The 27,924-nt window shown below is 40.6% G+C and overlaps 1 protein-coding gene across 1 annotated transcript in view; it reads right to left on the bottom strand.

Annotated features, from left to right (window-relative positions):
- Positions 1 to 82: 82 nt before the first annotated feature.
- Positions 83 to 27,924, bottom strand: part of cep120 (centrosomal protein 120) — a 38,009-nt gene continuing 10,167 nt past the window's right edge. Inside the window, exons 8-20 of the mRNA XM_067573157.1 lie at positions 27,104 to 27,329; positions 26,837 to 27,014; positions 25,954 to 26,103; positions 24,866 to 25,045; positions 24,278 to 24,374; positions 23,503 to 23,670; positions 22,629 to 22,718; positions 22,408 to 22,500; positions 18,133 to 18,294; positions 17,590 to 17,712; positions 17,147 to 17,245; positions 3,141 to 3,286; positions 83 to 2,364 (exon numbers count right to left, since the gene is read on the bottom strand). Coding sequence (XP_067429258.1) covers positions 2,136 to 2,364; positions 3,141 to 3,286; positions 17,147 to 17,245; positions 17,590 to 17,712; positions 18,133 to 18,294; positions 22,408 to 22,500; positions 22,629 to 22,718; positions 23,503 to 23,670; positions 24,278 to 24,374; positions 24,866 to 25,045; positions 25,954 to 26,103; positions 26,837 to 27,014; positions 27,104 to 27,329 — 1,941 coding nt within the window. The 3' untranslated portion in view covers positions 83 to 2,135. The remainder of the gene's footprint in view (positions 2,365 to 3,140; positions 3,287 to 17,146; positions 17,246 to 17,589; positions 17,713 to 18,132; positions 18,295 to 22,407; positions 22,501 to 22,628; positions 22,719 to 23,502; positions 23,671 to 24,277; positions 24,375 to 24,865; positions 25,046 to 25,953; positions 26,104 to 26,836; positions 27,015 to 27,103; positions 27,330 to 27,924) is intronic.

Raw genomic sequence — 27,924 nt, 5'->3', positions numbered from 1 at the left:
TTTAATCATTTTCTATGTGAAAATGTGTTTATCAGATAAAATATCAATATTTACAGACTGTGAACAATAGAAACGAAGCAGCTTGATTCTCTCTCATCTCTTTAATGAAAAACATCACAACTGGTTATAAAACAGATTTTTATCACAATAATTTATTGCAGACAAACACGGTTCACAGTGGACTCGACGGTCTGCAGGTCACTGAGTGTTTGGAGGCTTTTCTGAGGCTGCAGCGCCACCTACTGTCACACAGAAACCTCATCAATCTCAGCAGCTCACATCAAACACATCAACACTCTCTAATAACTTAATAACATGTTAAACTTCACTTAAAGGCTCAATAAGGCTTCACATGTCAGTCATCAGTCAGTTAAAGGACCAGTCCGCTGCTTTTACATGTTTCACTTCATTAAATATGAAATATTCAAATCACTGGTGACAAATCTAATCTATTTTTAGATTGATTTCCTTCCTTTCAGGCAGCAATTTCAGTTTATTTCTGTGAAAAATAAACAAAAATTAACCTGAAACTAGTTTATATTTTCAGATTTTATTACAGCTGAAACAAATGAGTTGTTTAAATTCATCAACAGAAAGTTAATCAGCAAATATTTTAATCATTTTTTATCCTTTTTTTATGAGTAAAAGTGCCAAAAGTTCACTGGTTGACGTCTCAAATGTAAATATTCTTTTATCTTCTCTGACAGTAAACTGAAGATCTTTGAATTCTGGTTTGTTATTCAGACAAAAAACATGACGTGTGAAGACGTTGGACTCTGGGAAAATTGTGATTTTTGGCATTTTTCACAATAAAAATGTCATTTTACAGACCAAACTTTAACTTGAGAAAATAAACGGCAGAAAAGTTGATAAAATAAACAACTGTCAGTGACGGTGCCTTCACTGACGCTCCGACATGTGGGAGCTGATTCTACTTTCCAAAATAATAATCAAATCCAGAAGTTGAAGGTCATGAGATGTCAGAGCGTCCTTGAACACATCAACAGGAAGTTTGTCTGGTTGGAAAATGTTTAGCTGTGATGAAAAGTTCCAGCAGTTTGTAGTTTTAAGCTGATTTTCACATCTTTATATGTACGTTTGTTACTGTTGTTGTTGTTGTTGTTGTTGTTGGGATCAATCCTCCACGATGAGTCCATCAACACAAAATTAATCTGAAAATATTTTAATTATCAACTTTTAAACCAAACACTTGCTGGTTGCAGCTTCTCAAATGTGAAGATTTGATGTTTTTCATGATAGTAAACATCATAAAAACTGTCAGTCTGAACTGCAACTGAACAATATTTTCCATAAAATGTCAGAAAATGGTGAAAAATATCAACAACAGTCCAACATGATGTCCTCAAATATCCAAAACAACCCAAAGATCTTCAGTTTACTGTCACAGAGACTAAAGACACCAGAAATATTCACATTTAACGAGCTGCAATCAGAGAAAAAAAAAAAAAGGTTGGTGATTAATTTTCTGTAAATCCACTAATCAATTAATCAACCAGTTGTTGCAGCTCTATATATTAGTATCATAACTGTAAACTGAATATTTTGGTGTTTTCAGGCTTTATATATTATATTTGTTGACCTTTTAAAGACAAAATGATTCATTGTAAAAGTAATCAGCAGATAAATTGATGAGGAAAATAAACATTAGTCTGTTCGTACTAGCAGAACAACGACAACAACGTCCACACCGTGACGACGTGTGACGACGTGTGACGACTGTATCACAGCAGACGTGAAAATGTAAACGAGTCCTTTAAGAGAAACGTTGCTGAGGATCATTAAATATTTTGACAACACAAACAAACAAACATAAATATACAAATCCATAAACAAATAAACAAGCTGTCAGAAGTCTAATCTGTAACAGGAAGTTGGTGTCAGCTGATGATGAACGTGCAGGTTAGAAGTGATAGAAGAAGAGAAACTGCTTCTTCTTCTGCTTCTAATCGCACGTTTTGTTCACATTTATCTTCTTATGAATCAGATTTCAGGTCAAATATTCCAACATGCGTCTAAAAAGTGAATTTATAAAAACGTTGGCACTGATTCTGTTTACCTGCCGTCTCAGGTAGCGAGTGAGTCTGTCTCTGATTGGACGGCGGCGGCGGCGGCGGTCAGAGTTGTCCTCCTCGGTGCGTCATGGCGTCTTGTATCTGTCTGTTGAGCTCGGCGATGATCCGGTCTTCGTGCGTGTAAACGCCGGTCCTCAGCAGCGTGTCTCGCTCCTCCAGCAGGCGGCTCAGGTGTTCTTCAGCGCTCTCGCTCAAGCTCGCGCCGGGGGCGGGGCCAGACACAGAGGGGGAGGAGGAGGCGGGGCCTAATCGATCTTCCTGCTGCTTTAACCTGACAGAGATAAAACCAACAGTTGTAACATGTATACAGTTAATTGAAATAAAGTATTTAATCATCTCAGTGAGCATTAAAGCGTCAGAAACAAAACTAGTGCAAGTGTCTCTGAACTGTGAAAAAGTAAATAATGTAGTTAATCGTCTGTTTCAGCTGTAAGTTCATCATGTGATGATGAAGGTTTGACCAGTGAAAGTTCTGCAGCAACGAAGCGTAAAAAACACAAAAGCATGAAACATAAACACAATAAAAACACAGTAGAAGTAAATAAAGTAAACATGCAGCTCAGACGATGAGGATGAAGGTTAAAAGCAAAGAAAACAGCAAAAAGAAGATTAAAGATAAAATGTTTTAGGATTAAAAGCAACTTAAAACTTTAACCTGAGTTCAGTCTGATGACACATAATAACCTTCCTCTGAGTGCTGATATTAACATTAACATTATCACTCAGCAGGTAATAGTTTAAACTTTAGTATGAAAAGTGACATCTGAAAACATCTGGATGTTGGTTAAATAATAGTAATAATAATAATAATAATAATAATAATAATGATAATAATAATAATAATAATAATAATAATAATAATAATAATAATAATAATGATAATAATAATAATAATAATAATAATAATAATAATAATAATTCCTTCCTCCGACTGGCTGAATTAAAGTCTGAACATAAAGAGATAAAATGTGTTGAAGGACTTTTCTTCACATTCATAATGAAAAGATTAAACATCATCATCATCATCATTATCATCATCATCATCACCTGTTGAGTTCGTTCCTGATGTCATCGAGCTCCTGTCGGTCCTGTCGTACCGCTTCCTTCTCCTCTGTTGCTAGGTAACGCAGCCTCATGGCCTCAAGCTCCGCCTGCTGCTTCTTCAGACGCATCATAGCGTTTTCCTGCTCTCGCTGCACACACACACACACACACACACACGCACGCACACACACGCACACACACGCACACACACACACACAGACACACACAGACACACACACACACACACACGCACGCACACACACACACGCACACACACACACGCACACACACACACACAGAAGGATGAATTTGTGTCTCTTTCATTATTTCTTAAAAGCTTCACAACTGAGTTTTGACTTTATCAGAGTTACAGTTTGATCATAGTGATCAATACAGATTCACTATAGTGTGAAAGAGTTCAGAGGTCGTATAGCTGAGAGTGAGGAGGAGGAGGAGGAGGAGGAGGAGGAGGAGCGGTCAACCCCCCCCCCGGTTTTTAAAAAAAAGATGTGATTAGTTTATCAAAAAAAGAAAGAAAGAAAAATAAACTCTTGATCATGTGATTTATTCTCTATTAAGACATGATGTCATTATGAAGACTGTTTAATATGATGAAGATCTGATCAGAGTGTTTGTTGACATGCTGATGGTTGTTTCTGTGTTTGCTGCTCGTCTAGAAGTCGCAGCGTTTGGTTGACGTGTGTTTTTTCGCAGCTGCCAAACATCTGAGTGTTGTGATGACTGTTATTCCTGGTGTTATATGATGTTATTGTTGTTTGAAACGTCCCTGTACGACCGTTACAGCGTTTGGAGAATATTTCTCCTCTTTGTTTCTCCTCTGCTTAAGAGACTCTGAAGCCTCTTTAAACAGTCTTCCTCTCTCCTCCTCCTCCTCCTCCTCCTCCTCCTGACAGTTTTCCACGTCCTCTCTTCAGGGCCTGAGATGCTCTGTGAGTAACTTTAATCTTTAGCAGGAAGGAAACTCTTTATGAAAACGGCTCCTGGACTTTAATCTGCTTCTCGGTCGCTTTAAGAGCATCACACTTGATTTCTCACATGTTTGACTTTTCCCATCTTGGATGTAACTGGAGTCTTGACATCCTGCGCCGAGCGCTCATCAGAAATCTGAACTGAGCATATTTACAAATAAACCTCTTGACCCCGGCGCTGAAATGTGTGCGTTAGATGCCAAGAAACTGTTTTTCCTAATTACACAGAGGGAAGTTTGGTGATAAATTTGTCTCGTTTCACATTTTCATAAAACCTCCCTGAGAAAAAATGCTGCAGGAGTTTAAGAATTCACACGCAGACCAACACCAACATGTGAGAACAGAAAGAAAACTTCATAAAAATGTCGAAAAGTCGTATTTCTCTCAGCTGCTCCGGCCTCCAGCTCACACAGGCCAGACTTCCCAAAATTACCCGTAATACCAATCTGGGCTCCGTCTGCTGGCGAGCAGCAGGACGTTAATAAATCAGACGAACGATCGCAGCAGCGAACACAACAAAAACACCAATTTGGTGTCGGAGCTTCTCTCCGCTTGCCTCGGCTTTTTGATTATAAATCAAGAAGTTATCATTTGATGGTTGAAATCCAAGAACGTGCTGAGAAACTGTGATATAAGAAAGTCAACATATGATCAGACTGCAGCGACTCTGCCAAAGGTTCAGTGTCTGGACGCAGCTGCTGAGAAACACAAGGACCCCAGTTTACTCTTCATCCTGTTAAACAGTAAAAAATACTACTAGTAAAATACTGCAACGTTTAGTCGAGCAGTTAAAATCAACTGTTCTCATGATTTATTATAGTTTTACTCCTTTTTAAAGCAAATATTCGCTGGTTTCAGCTTCTCAGATGTGATGATTTGATGCTTTTCTTTATCATACGTGACAGTAAACTGAATATCTGTGAGTTCTGGACATTTTTTTAAATATTTACTGACATGTTATAGACGAAACTATTAATTGATAATGAAAATCATTAGTTTTGGGTCTATTTTGCTGCAGTTTGTAAGTAGCTAGATTCAGTGTTTCCTCTGACAGTCCGCCAGAAATAATATCCATTCATTTGGGAATAAACAGCGTTTTGGAGCCTCCTTGCAGCAAAACGTGAGTTAATGTCTGTGTCGTTGCCGTGGAAACTCTTGGTAGCGTAGCTGCTTTTAAGGAATAGTGCGGTGCGTAATGTGAGCGGTTGAATGAGAGAGCGAGCGGCAGAAAAGTGGCGGCGGGTGATGCGAGCGCAGCGGAGGAACAGGTCAACAGGAAGTCGTCAGTCTGGCGGTAAATGTTCAGAACAGACTCTGTTGTTTCCTCAACTGCTGAAGAAGTGAAGGTGGTTAGCTCCAAAGTTAGCAACAATACAGGCTCACTTAAGGTGGACTGACCCTTTAAGGTGGACCAGCTATTCTCATTTTTAAGTGACATCAGCTGCAACTCAACCTTCAGCAGAAGGTTTCAGAGTTTTAGGCCTGATGAAGGAGCAGAGGAAGGTCAGCAGGTCAGAGGTCACAGCTGCTCATCTGCTAACAATCAGGAATCTATTTCATGGTAAACTGGCAGGAAGTGTTTGTGTTAGACTCGAGTTAGTCGACTAATCGATTAGTTGCCTTTAAAAAAAAAAAGTCTAAATTCTCTGATTCCAGCTTCTTCAAACAACTAATCAATTAACTGTAATAATAACTGATAGATTCATTGATAATGAAACTAATCGTGTTTCAGTCGAAGCCAAATTTGATCTCATGATGACGTTAAGCTGTTATTTAAATATCTCCCTGCAAACCGACAGACAAGCGTCGATGATCAAACCGCAGTCGACTAGCCGACATCATCACCATCACCATCATCATCACCATCATCATCATCCTCATCCTTCAGCTGCTTTGCTAACGGGGCAGAAATGGATAAACGTGCCAACCAGCAGACTGGAGGCAGTGGGAAGGTGATCTGAGAAGCTGGAATCTGTGTTCTCTGGTGATACAGAGCAGAACGACCAGCCGGCTGATTCTGGATGGGAAAACTAACATTTTCACATTACTGCCCGACCGCTCGCACACACACACACACACACACACACTAAAACACACACACTAAAACACACACACACACACACACACACACACACACACACACACACACTAAAACACACACACACACACTAAAACACACACTAAAACACACACGGAAAGCTTCCATTTTCACACGCCTGATCACCTCACCTCCTAACAAAAAAAAACACACATGAAAACACACACACAATCTCTCGTGAACACATAATTTTCACACACACACACACACAGACACGCAGACGGTGTGTTGACACAGGCTCAGCTCTCTCTGGACCATTAGCAGTCTGTATTACAGGCCGCTTTAAGGCTAATTACTAGAAAAACAAACAGGCTAAACATTTTCTCTAGTGCCCGCTGCCAAGGACAATCTGAGGCCGGGTCCTGAAACAATTAGAGGACGAGGTGATACTGAGGCCTCGACGGGGGGACGGACTGAAGCAGAAAAGCTACTAAAACTCAGTGCCCTGATACAGATACTGTACAGTTACGTCATCAATCAACGGCGAGAAACTCTGCACCCCGTACTGTTGTAAAAGTGCATAATAACAGTAGGAGAGGACGAACAGATGATCTGATCTCTTGAGTAAATATTAAAGCTGTTGACCTTATTAAAGGAAAATTACAAGTTATTTCCCATAAACGTGGCCGCTGCAGCTGTCATGCTAACTTTGAGATTCAGTGACACAAGCTGCTTCTTGCAAATTCCCAAACAAACCGGATCTGTTTACATGAATCATTTCAATCATTTGACTTTGAGTCTGAAGCACTTGAGTGTTGAAATAAACCAGAATTATGCTTCAAGAGGATCAGTTATTGGCCTAACATGGCTCATAATGCCCTCCTCTGTTAGCTAATGTTACCAAAAATGAATTCTTTCTAAAAGTTGATTCAAACATCCTCCGCAGCTGGAGGAGGTCAGGAGGTCGTCGCTGAGAGACGTTCTGTGGAAAAACATTGATTTTTCATTGAATGTTTAAAAAGTTTTGATGAAGGAGCGAAGATCAGAAGGACGAGGGCTGACATTACGTCTTGTTTACTACAAACTTTTAGCCGCTGGAATAAATCAGGACTTACACAACAAGTCTGCACAGAAAACAGCACGTAAGCAGCTTCAGTCCTGCATCCGTGTCTAAACAGGAATGCGTTCAGGGACGGCGTCGAGCGTAGGTCACCTGTGTTTTGACAACACTCGAAGCCAAACGCACAATCGTCTCCCTGTGTAGATATAAAGGGCTCGTTCCAAGCTAATTAAAACATATTTATGAATATTATATTCCATTTCTGCCAAGTCTGTTCTGCTAAAACACACTGCACCTTTAAGGTCATCTTAGCATGTTAACACTTGCTAATTAGCACAGCTGAGGCTGATGGGAATGTCATTAGTTTTGCAGATATTTGGTCGACTGTACTGAATGATGGCGCAACATGAAAAGTCAGAGGATCAACCAGAGTTATAAGAATTCATCCAGAGGGAAACATGAATGTCTGAGCAAACATCCATTCAAGTAGTTGCTGAGACGTTTCTCGTAAAAAAAAAAAAAAACACAAATGTGAACCTCATGGAAGCTCTGGAGGAAAAGTCAGAGGATCACCACAGATTGTTAGAACTGTCTAATGCGCTTCAGCTTTGGCTCCGACACTCAGCCGACACAAAGAAAACGCTCCTTAAATCAGGAAGATGCATCATTTGGGGGGAAACTCCTGAACGGATCCCATGACAGGCTGCTAACTGGCTGCTAATATGATGGAGGTCAGGGCCTCCGATACGGCTGCCAGACGGCGCGTTACGTAATCTTGTAGGTCATGGGACTGTTAGTGGGTCCCCGTACGACAAGAGAGTCCAAGAGAGTTCACATGAACACGGATCAAGACCAAGACTGTTGAGCTTAAGAAGTGGGATCACATTTAAATAAACTCATCATTATTTAGATCGTATGTCAGCTGCCACGAGAGGCCCCGAGGGGCGGCGGGAAAGTTCTGCGCTTGTTTCAAACGGCGAAAAAATAAATGAAGAGGACGTTCTTTGTAACAGATCACACAGGAAACTCGATATCTCCAGCAGCAACAGATGACGTCCGTCCCTCATCTCTCCTTCATAATTCAAATTCAAACAACGGTGAAGTGAAGAGCAGGAGGCGGATTTCTGCAATGGATGACCAGAAAATGACTCCCCCTCCCCCAGGTTCTCCCCCCCCTCTCGTCTCTACTCTCAAGAGGTCAAGCAGTCGGGGTGGGGTGGGTGAGGGGGGGGGGTGGGGGGATGTCTCGTACAAACACTTTCATCCCATCACTCACATGTGTACACACTTTCTCAGCTCAGATGTAGTTTTCTGAGCAGCCGCCACCTGTGGGAGTTCAGGGGGAGTTTTTTTCACCAGCCGCTGCTGTAAGAGGGTTTTTTTTGGGGGGGGGGGGGATGTGATGGATAAAACACGAAGGCAGCAAAGAGGACAACTGGGACTCACACTGGAGATAAATGAGTGTGTTTCTGCAACAGCTGAAATCACAGAAAAATATGGAAGAAAAAAAAATTAAAAAGTAGCCGACAGACTGAAGCTGAGGTGGCGCCACACCTGAAGAGGTTCGAGGTAGTTTAACCGCGCTGATTTAACCAGAAAACTCTCAATGAGGATAAAAAAATCTTTCTGAAAGAGTTTCCTGCCAACAATAGAGGAACAGACTGATGGATGGACAGTACAGTGAACTATTAACTAGATATATACTAGCAGCCGTTAAACAAGAACAGTTGAAGTGAGAAATATAAGTTTATTCTAACAAACATACACCTCATTTTACCTTCAGAGGTACCAAAAGAACAAACAACATTTCACTTTTTGAGATAAGAACTGGGGAAGTATTCAGAGAAAGGGTTAAAAACCTGCTGAGGTGTAGCAGCTTTAATCTGTTCACCATCTTTAAAACATTTGCTACACAAAGCACAGCTGAGGCTGATGGGAATGTCATCAGATTCTCAGGTATTTGGTCAGAAACCAAAGTGTTGGACAAATTCTGTCCAGAAGAAGAAGTTATTGCAATTAATCCTGTAAATTTCATGACAATCCGTCCAACAGTTGATGAGATATTTCATTAACTGGATCACCAAACTCATTAGGATGCTTCCTCTGGGAACCATGAATGTCTGTACAACCATTGGTTGCCGGATACATCTGGTAGAACATCTGGTAGAAGTTGAGATGTTTCACTGAATAAGTGAAAACTTGGAGCGACGCAAGAAAAGTCAGAAGATCACTAGAGTCAGTAGGATTCATCCTGAGGGGACCATGAACGTGTGGCAGGAATTTCATAGCAATCCATCGATCCAATGAGGTCCGGAAACTGTCAATCACTGTTTCCCAAAGACCAGGATACAACTTTAAATGTCTTGTTTTGTCCACAACACAAATATATTCAGTTTACTGTCACAGAGACTAAAGAAACCACAAAATATTCACATTTGAGAAGCTGAAATCAGAGAATTTGGATTGTTTTTCTCTTAACCGTCCTGTTGTCCTTGGGTCAATATCCTGACTAAGAAATTATGAATTATTTTACCTATATTTGAGATCAGGTGGATTATGGCAGACTGGTTTATGTAAAAGTTTAGTCAGGATGCTGTTTTAAAACCATTTCAATTTTTTTGATGACAGCACATAATGACACCTGTTGTCCTCCCGGGTCAAAATTGACCCGATGACAACAGGAGGATTAAAAATGACTCAAAACGATTAACTGATTATCACAACAGTTGGCAACTAATTGATCAATTGACTAAGGACAGATCACTGTTAAGCCTCTTTCACACAGAGGTCCTGGTAAATTACTGGGATAACCTTTCAGACAGAAGGAAAGCTTTGTGATTGGTTCGCTCGTTCCGTGTGAAAGCGCATCAGATGGACGTAACCCTTTACGTGTTTGTCCCTGTAATATTACTGCTTCCTTTCACAATACAGCCACACCAGCATTTTCCCTGAAATGTTATCAGGTCTTGAGGAGGGAAATTAGCGGAACACGTTTCCCTGAATATCGATCCCTGCTCCCGTTCACACACGACTCCAGACAGGAACATTTATGAAAGGAGCCTCAGTTGTTGTAAACGGCTTCTATCTTTATCATTAACCTCACTGACTCACTGAGGCGTTGGAGCTTCGGCAGCACCACGCAGGGTTAAATCACTTTAAAGCTGCTTCATATCTGTGTGAGAGCGAGTCCGTAGAGACGCTGAGATCAGTGTTTTCAGGCTGATCTGTTGGGTTTTTAGACCGATAAGCAGGAGATAACAGACACAGGAGCAGAGTTTAAGAATGTTTGTCTATGATAGCAGCTGCTGGTTCTGCTCCGAACAGCACAATCCTGCTGCTGCGTTCGCTTCATGTTCTACCCTTCTTCTATTGTGTTTAAACAACCACAACTCTATTAAATATATGTATACATATATATATACATATATAACTATTATATTTTCTGTCTTGTTTTGAGTGCTCACTGTTGCTGCAACCATTAGTCGATCGGTTGCCAGCTATTAAATTAATCACCACCTATTTTGATAATCGATTAATCGTTCTGAGTCATTTTTAAAGAAAAATAATGTCCAAATTCTCTGATTAAACCTTCTCAAATGTGAAATTTTCTGGTTTCTTTAGTCTTCCATAACAGTGATCTTTGAGTTGTGGACAAAACTTTTTTTCTTAGATTTGATTGACATTTTTCACCATTTTCTGACATTTTATAGAGCAAACAACTAATTGATTAGTCAAATAATCGGGAGATTAATCGATAATGGAAATAATCAGTTTCAGCCCTAGATACCGTAGGGAACTTGCTTCATATGAATTATTGTTAAGTGAAGCAATATTTTGTGTTTTTTGTTCATGAAGTAGGAAAAAAAAAACTACAACTGGCATTAAAGTTACCAAACTTTGACAAACTGGTGAAGAATAATTCCATGACTTCCACTAACTTTGTCGGACTGTTTTCAAAAGCTACAACTATCATTTCTTCTCCACAGTTTGTTGATGTTTTTCAGTCTGGTTTCTACTCCAGTTGGAATGAAACAACAACAACTGTCTAAAAACTCTGGGAAATACATCATGTTCAGTGTAATATTCCTTAAAATCCTTCATTCCTCCCAGAATCAGTCTCAGACTCGCTGACCTTCCCTGTCTGGAGCACCCACTCACACTGAACAGCTCCATAATATTCCAGGAATGACCAGTGGGAACCATCAAAGATTCTCCACTGAGACCAGTAAGACTGAAATTCCCTCAGACGACATGTTACATCTGCTGTCTGACACGGACAGTTTTATACAAACAGACTCGCAGCATCATGAGAGAAGACGTTTTTAGACTCCGGAGGGAACTGAACCCTCAACCTCGGTAGCGTTAACGCCTCCACAAGCGACAGGAAGTCACGACCGCTGTTACCAAGATGATGATGAAGGTGACCTGGTCAGAACACAGCGACCGACCAGTGTATCAATACTTTCTGAGTTCTGACAGGCTGATTATTCTCTCGATTAATCAATGAATCGTTTGTCTTTAAATGTCATTAAAGTAGTGAGAAATGCCTGTTTTAGGTTCTTAGAGCTCAAAGTGACGTCATCAACTGTCTTGTTTTGTCCGATCAACAGTTCAAAGTCCAAAGATGTTCAGTTTACTGTCACAGAAAAGCTGCAACCAGCAAATATTTCACAGTTTTGCTTAAAAAAATGACTAAAATGATTATTCGATCATCTAAATAGTTGCTGATTATCAAGGCTGCAACTAACAATTATTGACTAATCTGTTGATTATTTACTCAATTAATCCATTAGATGTTATATTATAAAATGTCAGATAACGGTGATAAATGTCAATCACAGTTTCCCAAAGCCCAAGATGACTAAAACTAAAGACACCAGAACTTATTCGTATTTTACAATCCATCATCAGAATAGTTGATCAGCTTTAGTTCAGACTCTTCAACCTCATTTGGACTGAACTGACGTCTCTCGAGGAGGTTTAAACGTTATCTGCTGTTTATATAAAAGCATCAGGAGAGCAAAACTCCATAAAAACTCATCAGATGTGCTGCTGAAATATCAGATACAGGTATTACTGGTGCTGCTGTTCATGTGAATCAGCTGTTAGCGGCTCCTGTTTGCAGCGAAACAGACGACTGTCACTGATTACTGTGTTTCTAAGAGGATTAATGGAGGTTAATTGGTGACGGACATCAGAGATAATGAGGTCATCAGGAAGTGTAAGTCACACTGAATGATGTCAATATGTTTTCATGTCTGTGTGTTCAGATTTGAGTTAAATTACAGAAGAGCACAGTGAATATTTCATCCCCTACCTGCCTCTGTAATGTTTCTCCTGTCTGAACGGGCCGTGGGATCATTTTAGATGGCGATGCATCGATCCTACATTTACTCCCATACCAATACACATACGACATGTATCCGTCTTTTTCCTTCCCACTAAATTGAGTCTGTCCTCCATATTTTCTTTCACCAGTCACCTCAATCCTCCTTTTCTGAGCCGTTCTCTTCTATCAAGATGATTAAGCTTGAAATATTTGGTTGTTCCAATATTTCAAACTACATAAAGTCCATTTTTTTTGGCATCTCTAACCTTAAACTGTACTTAATTTATGCACAGTCACTGCTTGGCATAACAGAAACAATTGATTAATAGATAAACAGGAAATTGTTTGGCCACAATTTTGATAAATCGATCAGTTTAAGTCTTTTTTTTTCTTAGATAGAAAACTGGACGTTTTCAGCTTTTCAGACGTGAGACCGAAACGTTAAATTGTCATCAGATCAACATAAAGGTTTATATCTGAAAAAAACTTGAGTTCATCAGTCTGATTGGTGCTTCAGCTCACATCAGGACATCAGAGTCTTTTATTTTGAAGGGTTCATGCTACTCTTGAATCCACAGAAATAAATATGTCAGTAATTCTGTGTCTTTCTTCACAGCCTCTAAAAATGACCAAGTTTAGTTCAGTCTTTCAACACAACTGGCTTATAAAAAGCCAAATTTAGTCGCCTGACCTTCTACTCAGGCTTTAAAAATACCAGATTTAGCTCCCAGGCTAAATACTTTAATCTCTTTGTCCCAATATTTTTGCTTTGAAAAGACCAACTAAAGCTCCTTGTCCCAATATTTTGAATTTAAAAAGAGCGAGGCTGACTCTCTGATCTAGTACCTCACCACCGTCTGGATATTAATTCTCACTCTGCCTCTCCAGCCGCCCCGGCCCACACCTCCTGGGTTGAAAAGCACATTATTCCTCGGACAAGAATTTTTATGATCTGACTTGAGCTAAACAGCACGCCATGCGAGGCGCTGAGAGGATAGAATAAATAGGCGAAGCGAGACCGAGGAAAAACCAAACAAGCCCTAAGACGGATGGTCGTGTAAACAGTGGCCTGATATTTTATAAAAAGCGAGAGTGTGACATCTGAATAGTTAGCGGCTGGCTAACTTATTGCTCAACACAATCACAGGGATGATTAATAGGCAGGGGGTGACACTCAGCGCCGAACCCCCTTAGAGCTGCATAAATCACACCGTGTTTTCTTTACAATGATGTGGCACTTAGAGGAGGGAGGAGGGAGGGGTGAGACGGAGGGAGGGAGCCAAAGAAGAAGAAGGGAAAAAAAAGAGAGAGAGAGAGAGAGAGAGAGGAAGAGAAGATAAAGACAAAAAAAACAAAGACAGATTAGAGGACAAAAGGGGTGAAGGACGAGTGTAAATAAAGTGTAAGGTGGTAAAAGAAACAGAGAAAGGAAAGTGAGAGAATAGTAAAGAAAGAAAAAAGGTAAGAAAGTGGATAACAGGGATAAGAGGCGAAAAAGTAGGTAAAGGAAGAAAAAAGGATGAAAGAGCGAGAAAAAGAGAGACGGAGTTAGAGCGAGAAGAAAGAGAAGACTGAAAAAGGAAAGAGGAGGAGGAGAAAACAGAGAGAAGGGGAGAGATTGATGCAAAAGAAAAGAAGGAGGGAGTAAAAAATGTGGGTCCAGTTTTCCAGCTGTTTAATGTCAGTAACAGTTATTAGTTTGTCAGATAAGGTCTGTGTGTGTGTGTGTGTTTACATTAGTCTTAGACTGACTAAAGCCCCACTTAGTGCTCTGTGTGTGTGTGTGTGTGTGTGTGTGTGTGTGTGTGTGTTTTTGTTACCTCGTTGGGACCTTTTCTAATAGAAACACAGACCTTGTTGGGACCAGTAATCCTCACTGGGACTAAAGTCTGGTTCTAATGAAGTAAAACCTGGTTTCTGAGGTTCTGGTCCAGGTTAGTGAGGTAAAGTCCAGGTTTAGGTTCAGTCAGGTTTGGGTATTTAACGGTTATGGTTGAGGTTTGGTCAATATGATGTCCTAACAAGGATAGCTGAACTAACCTGTGTGTGTGTGTGTGTGTGTGTGTGTGTGTTAAGAACTGATGGCTCTCACACATTTCATTGTCTACTTCACTTCAGCTAAATATTTGGCTCTAGTGTAAAAACACACCTCTCTCTCTCCTTTTCTTTTTCCTTCACACACACACACACACACACACACACACACACACACACACACACACACACACACACACACGTAATCACACACGCAAGGAAACACGTCGAGGTTACCAACTTGTGTGACGTGTGAATCCTTATTTAACTTTTAGCAGTGAGCACAAGGACTGAAACGCATCTACTGTGAAAACATATGAAGGTTGACGTCCGTCTGCTTCGGCGTCACACCGCTCCTCTTCCTCGTGTGTGTGTGTGTGTGCCGGTATTTGATTGGCCGGCACAGTTTGTCACATTGTTTTGTTGATCGACTTTCCTGCAGGACGAACAAAGTTGCCATAGCAACTTGTGTCAGTTTCATTAAGAGACGTCTGAAGATCTTTTTATTCAACTTCACTAAAATATGTTTTTATTGTATTTTATTGTTTAATTGCAGCCTTTGATTTGTTAAAAGCCTTAAATGTTTTTATGCAGCTCATGTATGAAAAGTGTTTATTTATTATTAGTTTATTTTTTATTGTGTGTATTTTTTATTTTATTTATTCACTTTTTCTTCATTTTATTTATTTATTTCGTTGTTTATTTATTGTGTTGTTGTTTTCATGACGATGTGCATCTGCTGTCAACACAGCACATCCACATTTATAAACTCGTCTTTTTCTTCCTGTTTCAGACTAAAACAGCGTTTTTTTCTCCACAGCGGTTTCTGGAGTTTATGAATCTGACGGCGCCGGCTCGTTGTTGTTTCAGACTGTATGAAGGAAACGAAGCGATGACGTCAGCTGCTCTGTGTGGCGTTCAGCTTACTGACAAATATGACAAATAAAAGTTAAAAAGCTGCAACCAGCAAATATTTAGATTTTTTACTTAAAAAATGACTGAAACAATTATTCGATTATCAAAATAGTTGCAGATTAATTTTAATTTTTTGTCAATCGACTGATCAATTAATTGACTAACTCTATTATATATAGTTCATACATCATCGCTGCCAACGGTAGCTACTGTACTTTAACATTTATTTGCACAATTCACTTATATAATCTCAGGTATTGTAATGAATATATTGTACATAGTTTTTTAATCTCATATTTAATTATTAGTTCTTTTATTGGTTCTTCTTACCTCTCAGGATCAATGGTGGATCAATAACGTCTCACATTATCTTGATTCCACCTTTAACAACAAGCTGTTTGATACTTCAGTACATACAACAACATTTCTGTACATTTAATTCACAATAATCGCTGAGTTTTGCTTGTAAGTGACTCTACACACACTGATCACAGTCAGTACTGTACTTGTGTACTGGTGTGTCTGTCAGAGTGATGTCAGCTGACGGATGGCGGCGGAGTTGAGCGCAGCTTCCTCTCCGCTCGCTCGGCGTCTTTAAACAGAGCTGTTAAATGTCCTAACACTGTCAGCTCGTCTCCAGCAGCAGATTAAAAAAGCTGCTGCGTCTGAAACCCGCCAGACGTCCCAACGCAGAAAAACTACTAATATCTGCTGTGAAATATGACGGCTGTCGGGCCGGAGGAGAGGACGGAGCTCTGCTTTCTTTATTCTGAAGGTACAGTTTGTCTCGGAGGTTTGTCAGGACTAAACTTGTCTTGTTTCAGCCCGTTAACTACATGTTCTATTAGTCTGTAGAGTGATGCTCTACCGTCCATGTAGTCACTGGTTTCACTTCATTTCAGTCAGCAATAAAAAAAATCAACTTGCTAAGACTTTAAACTTTGGTAATCTGCCACAGAGAACACGTACACTGAATTTTTATGTCATGTGGTAATGAAGTTTCCACAAAGTAAACTCTCTTTGTGTGTGTGTGTGTAAACTTCTGCTGATGGTTTATTTGGTTTTTACATCTGTGAAGCTGCGTTCAGCATCTGCTGCTCTGCTGTTTTTATGTCTCATTTGTACTTTGGACACTTGACTTTAAGTTTTATAAAACTGCTCAGAATGTTCTTTAGCTAAAACAATACTACTTAAAATGCTGTAGTACTGAAAAGCTTTTAGATCCACCAGTGAAGTAAAGAATATACTGGGACGTTTCCTCATCTCTCTACTGTCGACTCTCTAATCAAAGCATAAAACGCCCCAAAAAATATTTAAACAAAGCTAAGAATGCATATTTTTTTGATTAATTCCTAAAACCCACTTTAATTCATGTTTGTGTCCACTTGGGGGCAGCGCAACAAACTGTAAACAACAACACCGACATATTAGCACCTCATGAAGCAGAAACAACACGTTCATCAGACTCACTGTTAACTCTCTGTGTTCATCACAAGCGACACCTTTCAGCTTTAAAAGGGTGTTTAACACAAACCTTTAATCCCCACACAGCTGAGATAACCAACCAGTAACTCAGTTAACTTGCTGTTTCTTTAATGGTTGGACTCCACTGGGAGAGGTGGAGACTGACCACATGAACAGTACCTGTTTGAACCTGGCCAGCTCTTTTAAAGCTCGTCCCCACTGCTGCTTGTAGTGCAGCTTCGACTTGGTGGTCGACTCCAACTTCCTCTCCAGCTCCACCTTCATAACCACAGAAGAAGAAAAAAATATATCATCTCCATCTAAAACTCTCTACTAGACAGTCATTATACTGCTGCTGCTCGTTAGATAACAAACCTCAGTGATAATTACACACAGTAACTATACTGAGAGCACAATATTCATCCATCTTTAAGAACATTTAAAACATTTAAAATGTAGAAATAAAAACTATAAATAACACTTAGTGATAATTAGCTGTTTGTATGATTTAAATTGTGACTAATAAGACAACATACTAGTTAAATACCTTCTTCAGTAGATTAATCTGGATTAATAAACACTGATTATCTTGGTATTGATAATAATTTAAACTAGCTGATCACCTTCTCCAGAGTCAGCAGGTTGACCTCTGACTGCAGTCTGAACTCAGGTCGGATGTTTTGTTGTTCTCTGTAAAGCTGAAACTCTTTCTCCAACTGTTTATACCGAGACTCTCCGTCGGCAATCTAGAGACACAGAAACAGCAGAGAAGACAAGAGGAAGTAGAGAAGACAACAGGAAGCGGAGAAGAGAACAGGAAGCAGAGAAGATAAGAGGAAGCAGAGAAGATAAGAGGAAGCGGAGAAAACAACAGGAAGCAGAGAAGACAACAGGAAGCGGAGAAAACAATAGGAAGTGGAGAAGACAACAGGAAGCAGAGAAGACAACAGGAAGCGGAGAAGACAACAGGAAGCGGAGAAGACAACAGGAAGCGGAGAAGACAACAGGAAGCAGAGAAGACAACAGGAAGCGGAGAAGAAAAGAGGAAGTGGAGAAGACAACAGGAAGCGGAGAAGATAAGAGGAAGTGGAGAAGAGTATAAACAGGTTGATATTCGTAGGTTAACATGAACATTTAGAACAGACTGTCTCTCTCTCTCTGTCTACCTGCTGCAGCAGCCTCGCTCTCTCCTCCTCCATCAGGCGGCCTTTGTCTCTCTCCAGCGCCACCCGGTGGTCACACTCCTGCTGCAGCCTCCTGCTGCTCTCCTGCAGCTCCTTCTGGGTCAGATCATGCTCAGCTCGAAGCTCCCGCTGCAGCCTCTGAGTCTGAACACAGAGACACGCTCACTGTTAAAACACTGCAGATATACTTTACATAGTGGAGCATAAAACTAAAATAAAAACTAAAACACTACTAGTTGCCACTCCGTAAATCAGACTAAATGTTCTTAATAATTCAAATAATTATGGAAGCTCTACTGTCATCATACATGTTAAATTGTTTTCTTTTTAATTACTACACAGAATGTAATTTAACACTTTTATTTGTGAAAGTATGATGGAAAAAGGACGATATGGCCTCCAGTTATTTATTATTATGATTTGTTTTTATTCTCTCACACACATTTTTCCACATATTCACCAGAAAAACTAACATTAATATAAAACATGGAGCAGCAGAAACCAGCATAAAATTGAAGAATGAAACAGGATAAAAACACTAAAAGTTAATTTATTTCCATTACATCACTTTTTCTCTCTGTGCTTCCCAGCAGAATATAACAATCATTCCTATTGATACAGATCCTGTAGCAGCAGCAGTGACACTGTTTGCGCCCCACAAAAAAGGATTAAACAGCTTCCAGCAGCTCAGTTCACTGTTGAAACAATCCAACTTTCAGTTTATAAATGTAGAACATCTGACAGCCGCGACCACATACAAAAACCTTTTATAACCAAAATTACTGCTGACAGCAGAAAACACTTCAGACTGTTGTGCATAAAAAGACGTTTTAAACCCTCAAAGGTCTTTGTTTTTTTTTTATAGGAAAGTAAATTCAACGATTTTTCAGATGTTTTTAAAATCTGCAGACACACGGACAGTGTTGTAGCGTGTGAAGTGTGTGTGAAGTGTGAGAAGTGTGTGAAGTGTGTGTGAAGTGTGAGAAGTGTGTGTAGTGTAAAGTGTGTGAAGTGTGTGGAGTGTGAAGTGTATACTGTGTAAAGTGTGTGTGAAGTGTGTGGAGTGTGAAGTGTGTGGAGTGTGTGAAGTGTGTGTAGTGTGAAGTGTGAAGTGTGTGTGAAGTGTGTGTAGTGTATGAAGTGTGTATAGTGTGTGAAGTGTGTGTGAAGTGTGTGTAGTGTGTAAAGTGTGTGTGAAGTGTGTGGAGTGTGAAGTGTGTGGAGTGTGTGAAGTGTGTAGTGTGAAGTGTGAAGTGTGTGTGAAGTGTGTGTAGTGTATGAAGTGTGTATAGTGTGTGAAGTGTGTGTGAAGTGTGTGAAGCGTGTATAGTGTGTGAAGTGTGTGTAGTGTGAAGTGTGTGTGAAGTGTGTGTAGTGTGAAGTGTATACTGTGTAAAGTGTGTGTGAAGTGTGTGTAGTGTGAAGTGTGTGGAGTGTGTGAAGTGTGTGTAGTGTGAAGTGTGAAGTGTGTGTGAAGTGTGTGGAGTGTGTGAAGTGTGTGTAGTGTGTGAAGCGTGTGAAGTGTGTGAAGTGTGTGTAGTGAAGTGTGTGAAGTGTGTGTAGTGTGTGAAGTATGTGTAGTGTGTAGTGTGTATAGTGTGGAGTGTGTGAAGTGTGTGTGAAGTGTGAGAAGTGTGTGTAATGTGTGAAGTGTGTGAAGTGTGAAGCGTGTGAAGTGTGTAGTGTGTGAAGTGTGTGTAGTGTGAAGTGTGTAGTGTGTGTAGTGTGTGAAGTGTGTGATGTGTGTAGTGTGTGTAGTGTGAAGTGTGTAGTGTGTGATGTGTGTAGTGTGTGTAGTGTGAAGTGTGTAGTGTGTGAAGTGTGTGTAGTGTGTGTAGTGTGAAGTGTGTGTAGTGTGAAGTGTGTAGTGTGTCGTGTGTGTAGTGTGAAGTGTGTAGTGTGAAGTGTGTGTAGTGTGAAGTATGTAGTGTGTCGTGTGTGTAGTGTGAAGTGTGTAGTGTGTGAAGTGTGTGTAGTGTGTGTAGTGTGAAGTGTGAGAAGTGTGTGTAGTGTGTGAAGTGTGAAGCGTGTGAAGTGTGTAGTGTGTGAAGTGTGTGTAGTGTGTGTAGTGTGTAGTGTGTGAAGTGTGTGTAGTGTGTGATGTGTGAAGTGTGTAGTGTGTGAAGTGTGTGTGAAGTGTGTATAGTGTGTGAAGTGTGTGTGAAGTGTGTGAAGCGTGTGTAGTGTGAAGTGTGTAGTGTGTGAAGTGTGTGTAGTGTGTGTAGTGTGAAGTGTGTAGTGTGTGAAGTGTGTGTAGTGTGTGTAGTGTGAAGTGTGTAGTGTGTCGTGTGTGTAGTGTGAAGTGTGTAGTGTGAAGTGTGTGTAGTGTGAAGTATGTAGTGTGTCGTGTGTGTAGTGTGAAGTGTGTAGTGTGTGAAGTGTGTGTAGTGTGTGTAGTGTGAAGTGTGAGAAGTGTGTGTAGTGTGTGAAGTGTGAAGCGTGTGAAGTGTGTAGTGTGTGAAGTGTGTGAAGTGTGTGTAGTGTGTGTAGTGTGTAGTGTGTGAAGTGTGTGTAGTGTGTGATGTGTGAAGTGTGTAGTGTGTGAAGTGTGTGTGAAGTGTGTATAGTGTGTGAAGTGTGTATAGTGTGTGAAGTGTGTGTAGTGTGAAGTGTGTGTGAAGTGTGTGTAGTGTGAAGTTATACTGTGTAAAGTGTGTGTGAAGTGTGTGGAGTGTGAAGTGTGTGGAGTGTGTGAAGTGTGTGTAGTGTGAAGTGTGTGTGAAGTGTGAAGTGTGTGTAGTGTATGAAGTGTGTATAGTGTGTGAAGTGTGTGAAGCGTGTATAGTGTGTGAAGTGTGTGTAGTGTGAAGTGTGTGGAGTGTGAAGTGTGTGGAGTGTGAAGTGTGTGTAGTGTGAAGTGTGAAGTGTGTGTGAAGTGTGAAGTGTGTGGAGTGTGTGAAGTGTGTGAAGCGTGTGAAGTGTGTGAAGTGTGTGTAGTGTGAAGTGTGTGAAGTGTGTGTAGTGTGTGAAGTATGTGTAGTGTGTAGTGTGTATAGTGTGGAGTGTGTGAAGTGTGTGTGAAGTGTGAGAAGTGTGTGTAGTGTGTGAAGTATGTGTAGTGTGAAGTGTGTGTAGTGTGTATAGTGTGGAGTGTGTGAAGTGTGTGTGAAGTGTGAGAAGTGTGTGTAATGTGTGAAGTGTGTAGTGTGTGAAGTGTGAAGCGTGTGAAGTGTGTGTAGTGTGAAGTGTGTGAAGTGTGTGTAGTGTGTGAAGTGTGTAGTGTGTGTAGTGTGTGATGTGTGTAGTGTGTAGTGTGTGTAGTGTGAAGTGTGTAGTGTGTGATGTGTGTAGTGTGTGTAGTGTGAAGTGTGTAGTGTGTGAAGTGTGTGTAGTGTGTGTAGTGTGAAGTGTGTGTAGTGTGAAGTGTGTAGTGTGTCGTGTGTGTAGTGTGAAGTGTGCAGTGTGAAGTGTGTGTAGTGTGAAGTATGTAGTGTGTCGTGTGTGTAGTGTGAAGTGTGTAGTGTGTGAAGTGTGTGTAGTGTGTGTAGTGTGAAGTGTGAGAAGTGTGTGTAGTGTGTGAAGTGTGAAGCGTGTGAAGTGTGTAGTGTGTAGTGTGTGTAGTGTGTAGTGTGTGAAGAGTGTGTAGTGTGTGATGTGTGAAGTGTGTGAAGTGTGTAGTGTGTGAAGTGTGTGTAGTGTGAAGTGTGTGTAGTGTGTAGTGTGTGTAGTGTGTGAAGAGTGTGTAGTGTGTGATGTGTGAAGTGTGTAGTGTGTGAAGTGTGTGTAGTGTGTGTAGTGTGAAGTGTGTGTAGTGTGAAGTGTGTAGTGTGTGAAGTGTGTGTAGTGTGAAGTGTGTGTAGTGTGTGTAGTGTGTAGTGTGAAGTGTGTGTAGTGTGAAGTGTGTAGTGTCGTGTGTGTAGTGTGAAGTGTGTGTAGTGTGAAGTGTGAAGTGTGTAGTGTGTGAAGTGTGTGTAGTGTGTGTAGTGTGAAGTGTGTGTAGTGTGAAGTGTGTGAAGTGTGAGTGTGTAGTGTGTGAAGTGTGTGTAGTGTGAAGTGTGAGAAGTGTGTGAAGTGTGTGTAGTGTGAAGTGTGTAGTGTGTGTAGTGTGAAGTGTGTAGTGTGTGAAGTGTGTGTAGTGTGTGTAGTGTGTGTAGTGTGTAGTGTGTGAAGTGTGTGTAGTGTGAAGTGTGTAGTGTGTGTAGTGTGTGTAGTGTGAAGTGTGTGTAGTGTGTGTAGTGTGTAGTGTGTGAAGTGTGTGTAGTGTGTAGTGTGAAGTGTGTAGTGTGAAGTGTGTGAAGTGTCGGAGGTGAGTCTGACCTCTAGCTCGGCCTCTGCCAGCTGTTTCTCTCTCTTCTCCAGATCAGACAGAGTTTTCTGCAGCTGTTCCTCCAGCAGGTTGTACTCCACCTCCTGCATACACACACACACACACACACACACACACACACACACACACACACACATTAAAATGTTCCATCGTCTCTATCAACAGTATAAATATTATCATGTTTATGAGTGTATGAAGGTGTGAACTTCACCTTCTTCTTCACCAGAGCTTCTCTCTCTCGGTCTCTCCTCCTCCACTCCTCTGCCAACGCCTGCATGTGGACCAACTCCTTCTTCCTCAGCTGAAACACACACACACACACACACACACACACACACACACACACACACACACACACACGTTATACTTTACTTCTGTTCATATTTAAAACAACACAAATGACGGACAGCGTGATGGATGATGGATAGACCCGGGTCGTTAAACGTGTTTATATGAAGTCAGAGACCAACAGAAGTGCTAAAACGATTAGTTGATTGATCAGTCGATCAACAGAAAATCAATCTAAAACAATTCTGATAATCTAGTGATCATTTCTTCATCCATCAGTCAAACACTCTGGTTCCAGCTTATCAAACATGAGGACCTGCTGCTTTGTAAACTGAAGATCTTTGAGCTTTAAACTGTTAATCAGACAAAGTGAGACATTTAGAAACGTCATCGTGGGCTCTGTGATGGGCTTTTAATGATCAATCAAAGATATAATCAATAGGTTCATTTATAATGAAAATAATCATTAGTTGCAGCCCTTTAAAAATAAAGCTAACCTTCATTTTTAATTCATAACTATAGTAAACTGTAGTGATATAAGTTTGTTTTTCAATGCTTAAATAACATTTGATGAGTTGTAATAATTTAAATATATATATATATAATTGGTAATATAATTGTGCATATATAAATAAGCATGTTGTTTTATTTTATATTATCTATATATTTTATACAGTTTATTAATGTATTATTTATTTGTTTAAAGTCAACACTGTGTCTCTGTATGTTATTATTATTATTATTATTATTATTATTATTATTATTATTATTATTATTATTCGAGTCGTCATCGTCACCTGATCATCGAACAGATCCTCCTGCTCCTCCTTCCACAGCTCCAGCTCCAGGGCCGTGCGATACTCCAGAGTGTCTCTGGGGGCCGTCGGGGCCGTCGGGGGGGCGGCGGGGCCCGGCGGTGCGGGGGGCGGGCTGGGTGGAGCAGGTCTGGGTGCTGCGGCCTCGTTCTGATGACGAGAGACGATAAAAACGGATAAAAGATCATCAGAAAACTTCTTATAAAGGCTCTGACAGGATTATTATGAGAAAAAAACAATAACAACCATCAACTATGATTCTGATCACTGTGATCAAAAACATCTGATCTAAAAACTCATTTAAAACTTAAATGAAAAACTGAAGAATGAAAACATTTTGATGCAAAACGTCTTTAAACATTTAAACAATAACTTGACTTTTCTATTATTAATGTGCAGATGAAACATCAGGCTGAGTTGAAACACTTGCAGCAGATTGTAAATGTTGATCATTTTATGTTCTTCATAGTAAAGAACAAACTGACTGAAGTTCAATTCTGTATTTTGTAGATTTGAAACAATCGTCAGAAAGTCAATCTGCAACTATTTTGATCATCTAATGAGATCGTTTCATTAATTTTTCAGCAAAAATGCCAAAATTTCACTGTCAAATGTGACAATTTGATGCTTTTGTTTGTTACATCTGAATATTTTGAGCTTTTGAACGTTTGGTCAAATAAAAACACTTCTGAATATGTTTTACTGTTGTCAGTCTTATGTGACTTATGTGACCTCACATCACACACGGCTGTCTCACCTGTGAAGAGTCGGACACGATGACCTCTCTGGCTTTAACCAATCCCAGGTCCTCCAGCGTCGCCACGTAGCTCAACTCTGCCACCTTCTCACTGGGACTGAAGGACCGAAACACAGAAGTTAAACCTGCATTAACTCATGTTTTGTGTGATTTCCACATCCAGCAGTTACGGAGCAACATTATCATTCATGTGGAGTCGTGTTTCTGTCCAATATTCACTCTCTTTTAGCTTCTGTTTTTGGTCTCCACCAACTCCTGAGGGAAATATCTGGCTCTTTAGCTGCTAAATGCTCCACTATGTTCACCAGCTAGTCTACAGCTAACTGTGTCTGTTTGCTGTTTGGTGCTGAGCAGGTAGTGAACAGAGGCTTTTTACAGCTTTTTCTCTGAAAACAGCTGCCTGCTGCGGCCAAAAACGACACTATAAGAGCCCTGAGAGTGAAATAAAACAGTAATGTTGCAGCCGGACAGATAAACAATGAGCTGAAACTCACTATAAAGCTCCGTAAAGCCGAGGGGACACATTAGACACCGTTATAAAAATATAACCATCACAGCCGCAGTCAGTCAGTCTGTGCTGTTTCTCACCGCTGTGCTCTGACGACGGGGATCCGGTCCTGGTGAGTTTGTCTCCAGCTCTGCTCTCCTGTCGATCCCTGCAGTCGGCTCCTCTCACAGCTCAGCATGTGAGACAGCTGGATGGAGGCTCGTCCTATCAGCTGGTCGATGCTGGAGTCTCTGTGCCAAACCTCCACCACCAGAGGAACTCTACGACACACACACACACACACACACACACACACACACACACACACACACACACACACACACACACACACACACACACACACACACACACACACACACACAGAGTTACACTGACACCTGAACAACAACTACAACTAACTCCACTGTTATTACTGAGACATGAAACATGTTGAACTGCTCTTACTGCACCACCTGCTGGCCAAAAGTCACAAACAACAGCAAAGAATGATCATCACAATATCTGAGAAACAACATTTTACCTCCGAGTACATCAATGACACATTAATCTGTCAAACAGCTGATATATCAAAACATAAAATACATTAAACAGAAATAATAAATCAACACAAACTCATTAATATATTTGAGCTACAACTACATTAACTTGCACTTTTTATGGGGCAACTCTTTATTTAGTGAAGTGTTTTGTGTATTATATGTATTATTTTTGTACTTATTGTTGGTTATATACACACACACATATATATATATATATATATATATATATATATATATATATATGTATATATATATATATATATATATGTTGTCTGTAAATTAAACTGCCCCTCAGAGACATTAAAGCTCCACTCTACTCTAGATTTATCTCATATAAAAAACAAACACATTATTTGTTAGAATATAACAAATAATTGTATTTTGAAGAGAGAAAACCTGAGACGACATGTACATATGTGTGCATCAAACATAAACATATCAGATAAAAAACAAGACAATGAACAAACAGTTGTCGTCTTTGTTTGGAGTAAACAATATAAAATAAATCACATCATCAGTGATCAGTCTACCGGTATGCTAGATGTAGATGTGTGTATATACATTAAGCAGTGTGTGTGTGTGTGTGTGTGTGTGTGTGTGTGTGTGTGTGTGTGTGTGTGTGTTCCTACCTGAGGAAGGTGTCCTGTAGTTGTTGTGGCAGAGCGGCGAAGTCGAAGGCGCAGTAGGACTGAGGCAGAGACACCTCCACGTTCCTCTGCAGCTCCACAGGAGGGTTGGTCATGATGGGAGCTGCACTGCCGAAGAACTGGTACGAATACCTGACACACACAACAAACACGCCACACACACACCACAAACACACGACAAACACACAACCGCCATTTAACAGCAGGATACAGTAAAGTACTGCACTATTCTAGGGGCTTAAATATTAAATACAGACAGAGAAGAGTGTCGATGATGTTGATAGGAAATTCTCAGCCTCAGCAATGTAAAAAAAAAGAAAAAAGATGCTTTTATTTACCTTTTTAGCACAATTAACACAGAAAAAGTACGTGCATTTTGTCATTCCTGTTGTAACTCTTTGTCTTTTATTGGGTGTAATCTACATTTTGGAACTACAGTTCCCATAATCATTTAGGGGATAAATGCAGGAAGTAATGTTGCAGTGGAGTCAGTGTGAGTCAGCTGTCAGCTGCTCCTGAGTCTGTTTCTTCAGTCTGTGTTTGTTTATATTCTAACAGTCAACATGAAACGATGATACTGTGATGATTTTCAGGTGAATTATAAGAACATTTTCAAGCTGCTTTTCATTTATATCTGTTATGATAATAATGAGCTCACCAGCTTCACCTAATATGAAAACAAATATACCAGAAATGTCCACTGTAAATGTGAGATTGTGTGTTTGTCCCTCTTTGTCTTTACAGTGAAGCTTGTGAGTAAAGGAGAAAGTTAAGCTAACAGACTGATATGTGGATGAACTTCACGAGAGACATTTTTTATAAATATTTATAGTTTTGTCTCCAACAGATCAGAGCAGTTTTTCACCTGAGCGTAGCAGCGATGGGATGCGTCAGGCTGAGTTTTCCGAGGCTGCGGAGGTCCAGAGAGAAGCAGTAGTGATGGGCGGAGGACGGGATGGACACTTTGGGAGCTGAGACGCTGACAGATGACGCTCCGCCTTCTGCTGCTGCTTCAGTCTGAGCAGGAACGTCCAGATCTGCAGCTGGACACAAACACACAAAACACACGTTTCACGCTACATCTCTCAGTCAGCAGAGGTTTCAACTGCATCTGTCTGAAAAGGACAAACACCTGCCAGTCCCGCCTGCTGTTTGGCATGTTGGAGCTCCTCCAGAAGACTCTCTGCCTCGCTCTCTGTGTGAGAGGAAGGAGGAGGAAGAGGAGGACCGAGAGGAGAAGAGGAGGCGTCGGGAGGTTTTCGGACTGGAGAGGAGCTTCGAGGTCTCTGTTCAGCAGGAGGAACAGAGGGAGGGACGGAGTGTGTCTTAGCTCCACTTCCTTCTTTCCTCCCTAAAGCCTGGAGGAAGGACAGAAGACGATATGGCTGTTAGCAGCTGTGATGGTGAATCACACACAGGTGATCTGGTGGTGATTAGCCCCCAATGTCATCAGTTGTATAATATTAGAGACGTCCAAAATGTAGTTTAGGACAAAGAAAAGCCTGATAAACAAACACAGCTACATTTATGATTAATAAGAGTGAGAGTCTACGGCCACGCTAGCAGCTCAGAGAGGCTGTAGTTATGTACAGCGCTGCTTTGAGCTAAAAGCTATCGTTAGCATGCTAACATGCTGATGTTTAGGAGAGGAACCAGATGTGCACATCAAGTAAAAAATGATTGATTGCAGAGTACAAAGGAGTGAGTTCTGCACATTGTTAAGCTCCCAGTGTGCAGACCTCACTCCCTCTGTAACATGCTGATGTTCACCATGCTAGTTTAGCATATTAGCATGCTAACATTTGTAAAAGAAAACCACAAAGTGCAGCTGAGGCTGATGGGAATGTCATCAGTTTTGCAGGTTTTATATGAAAAGTTTCCACAGCAGGAACAAGAACCGTTTAGACCAGCAGATAAGTTCACAAGAATTTGCCGAATTTCAAGATCGGTGGC

The sequence above is a fragment of the Thunnus thynnus genome, chromosome 2 (assembly GCF_963924715.1).
Source record: "Thunnus thynnus chromosome 2, fThuThy2.1, whole genome shotgun sequence".
In the NCBI taxonomy this organism is placed as follows: domain Eukaryota; kingdom Metazoa; phylum Chordata; class Actinopteri; order Scombriformes; family Scombridae; genus Thunnus; species Thunnus thynnus.
This window is presented reverse-complemented; position numbering and strand designations above follow the sequence as displayed.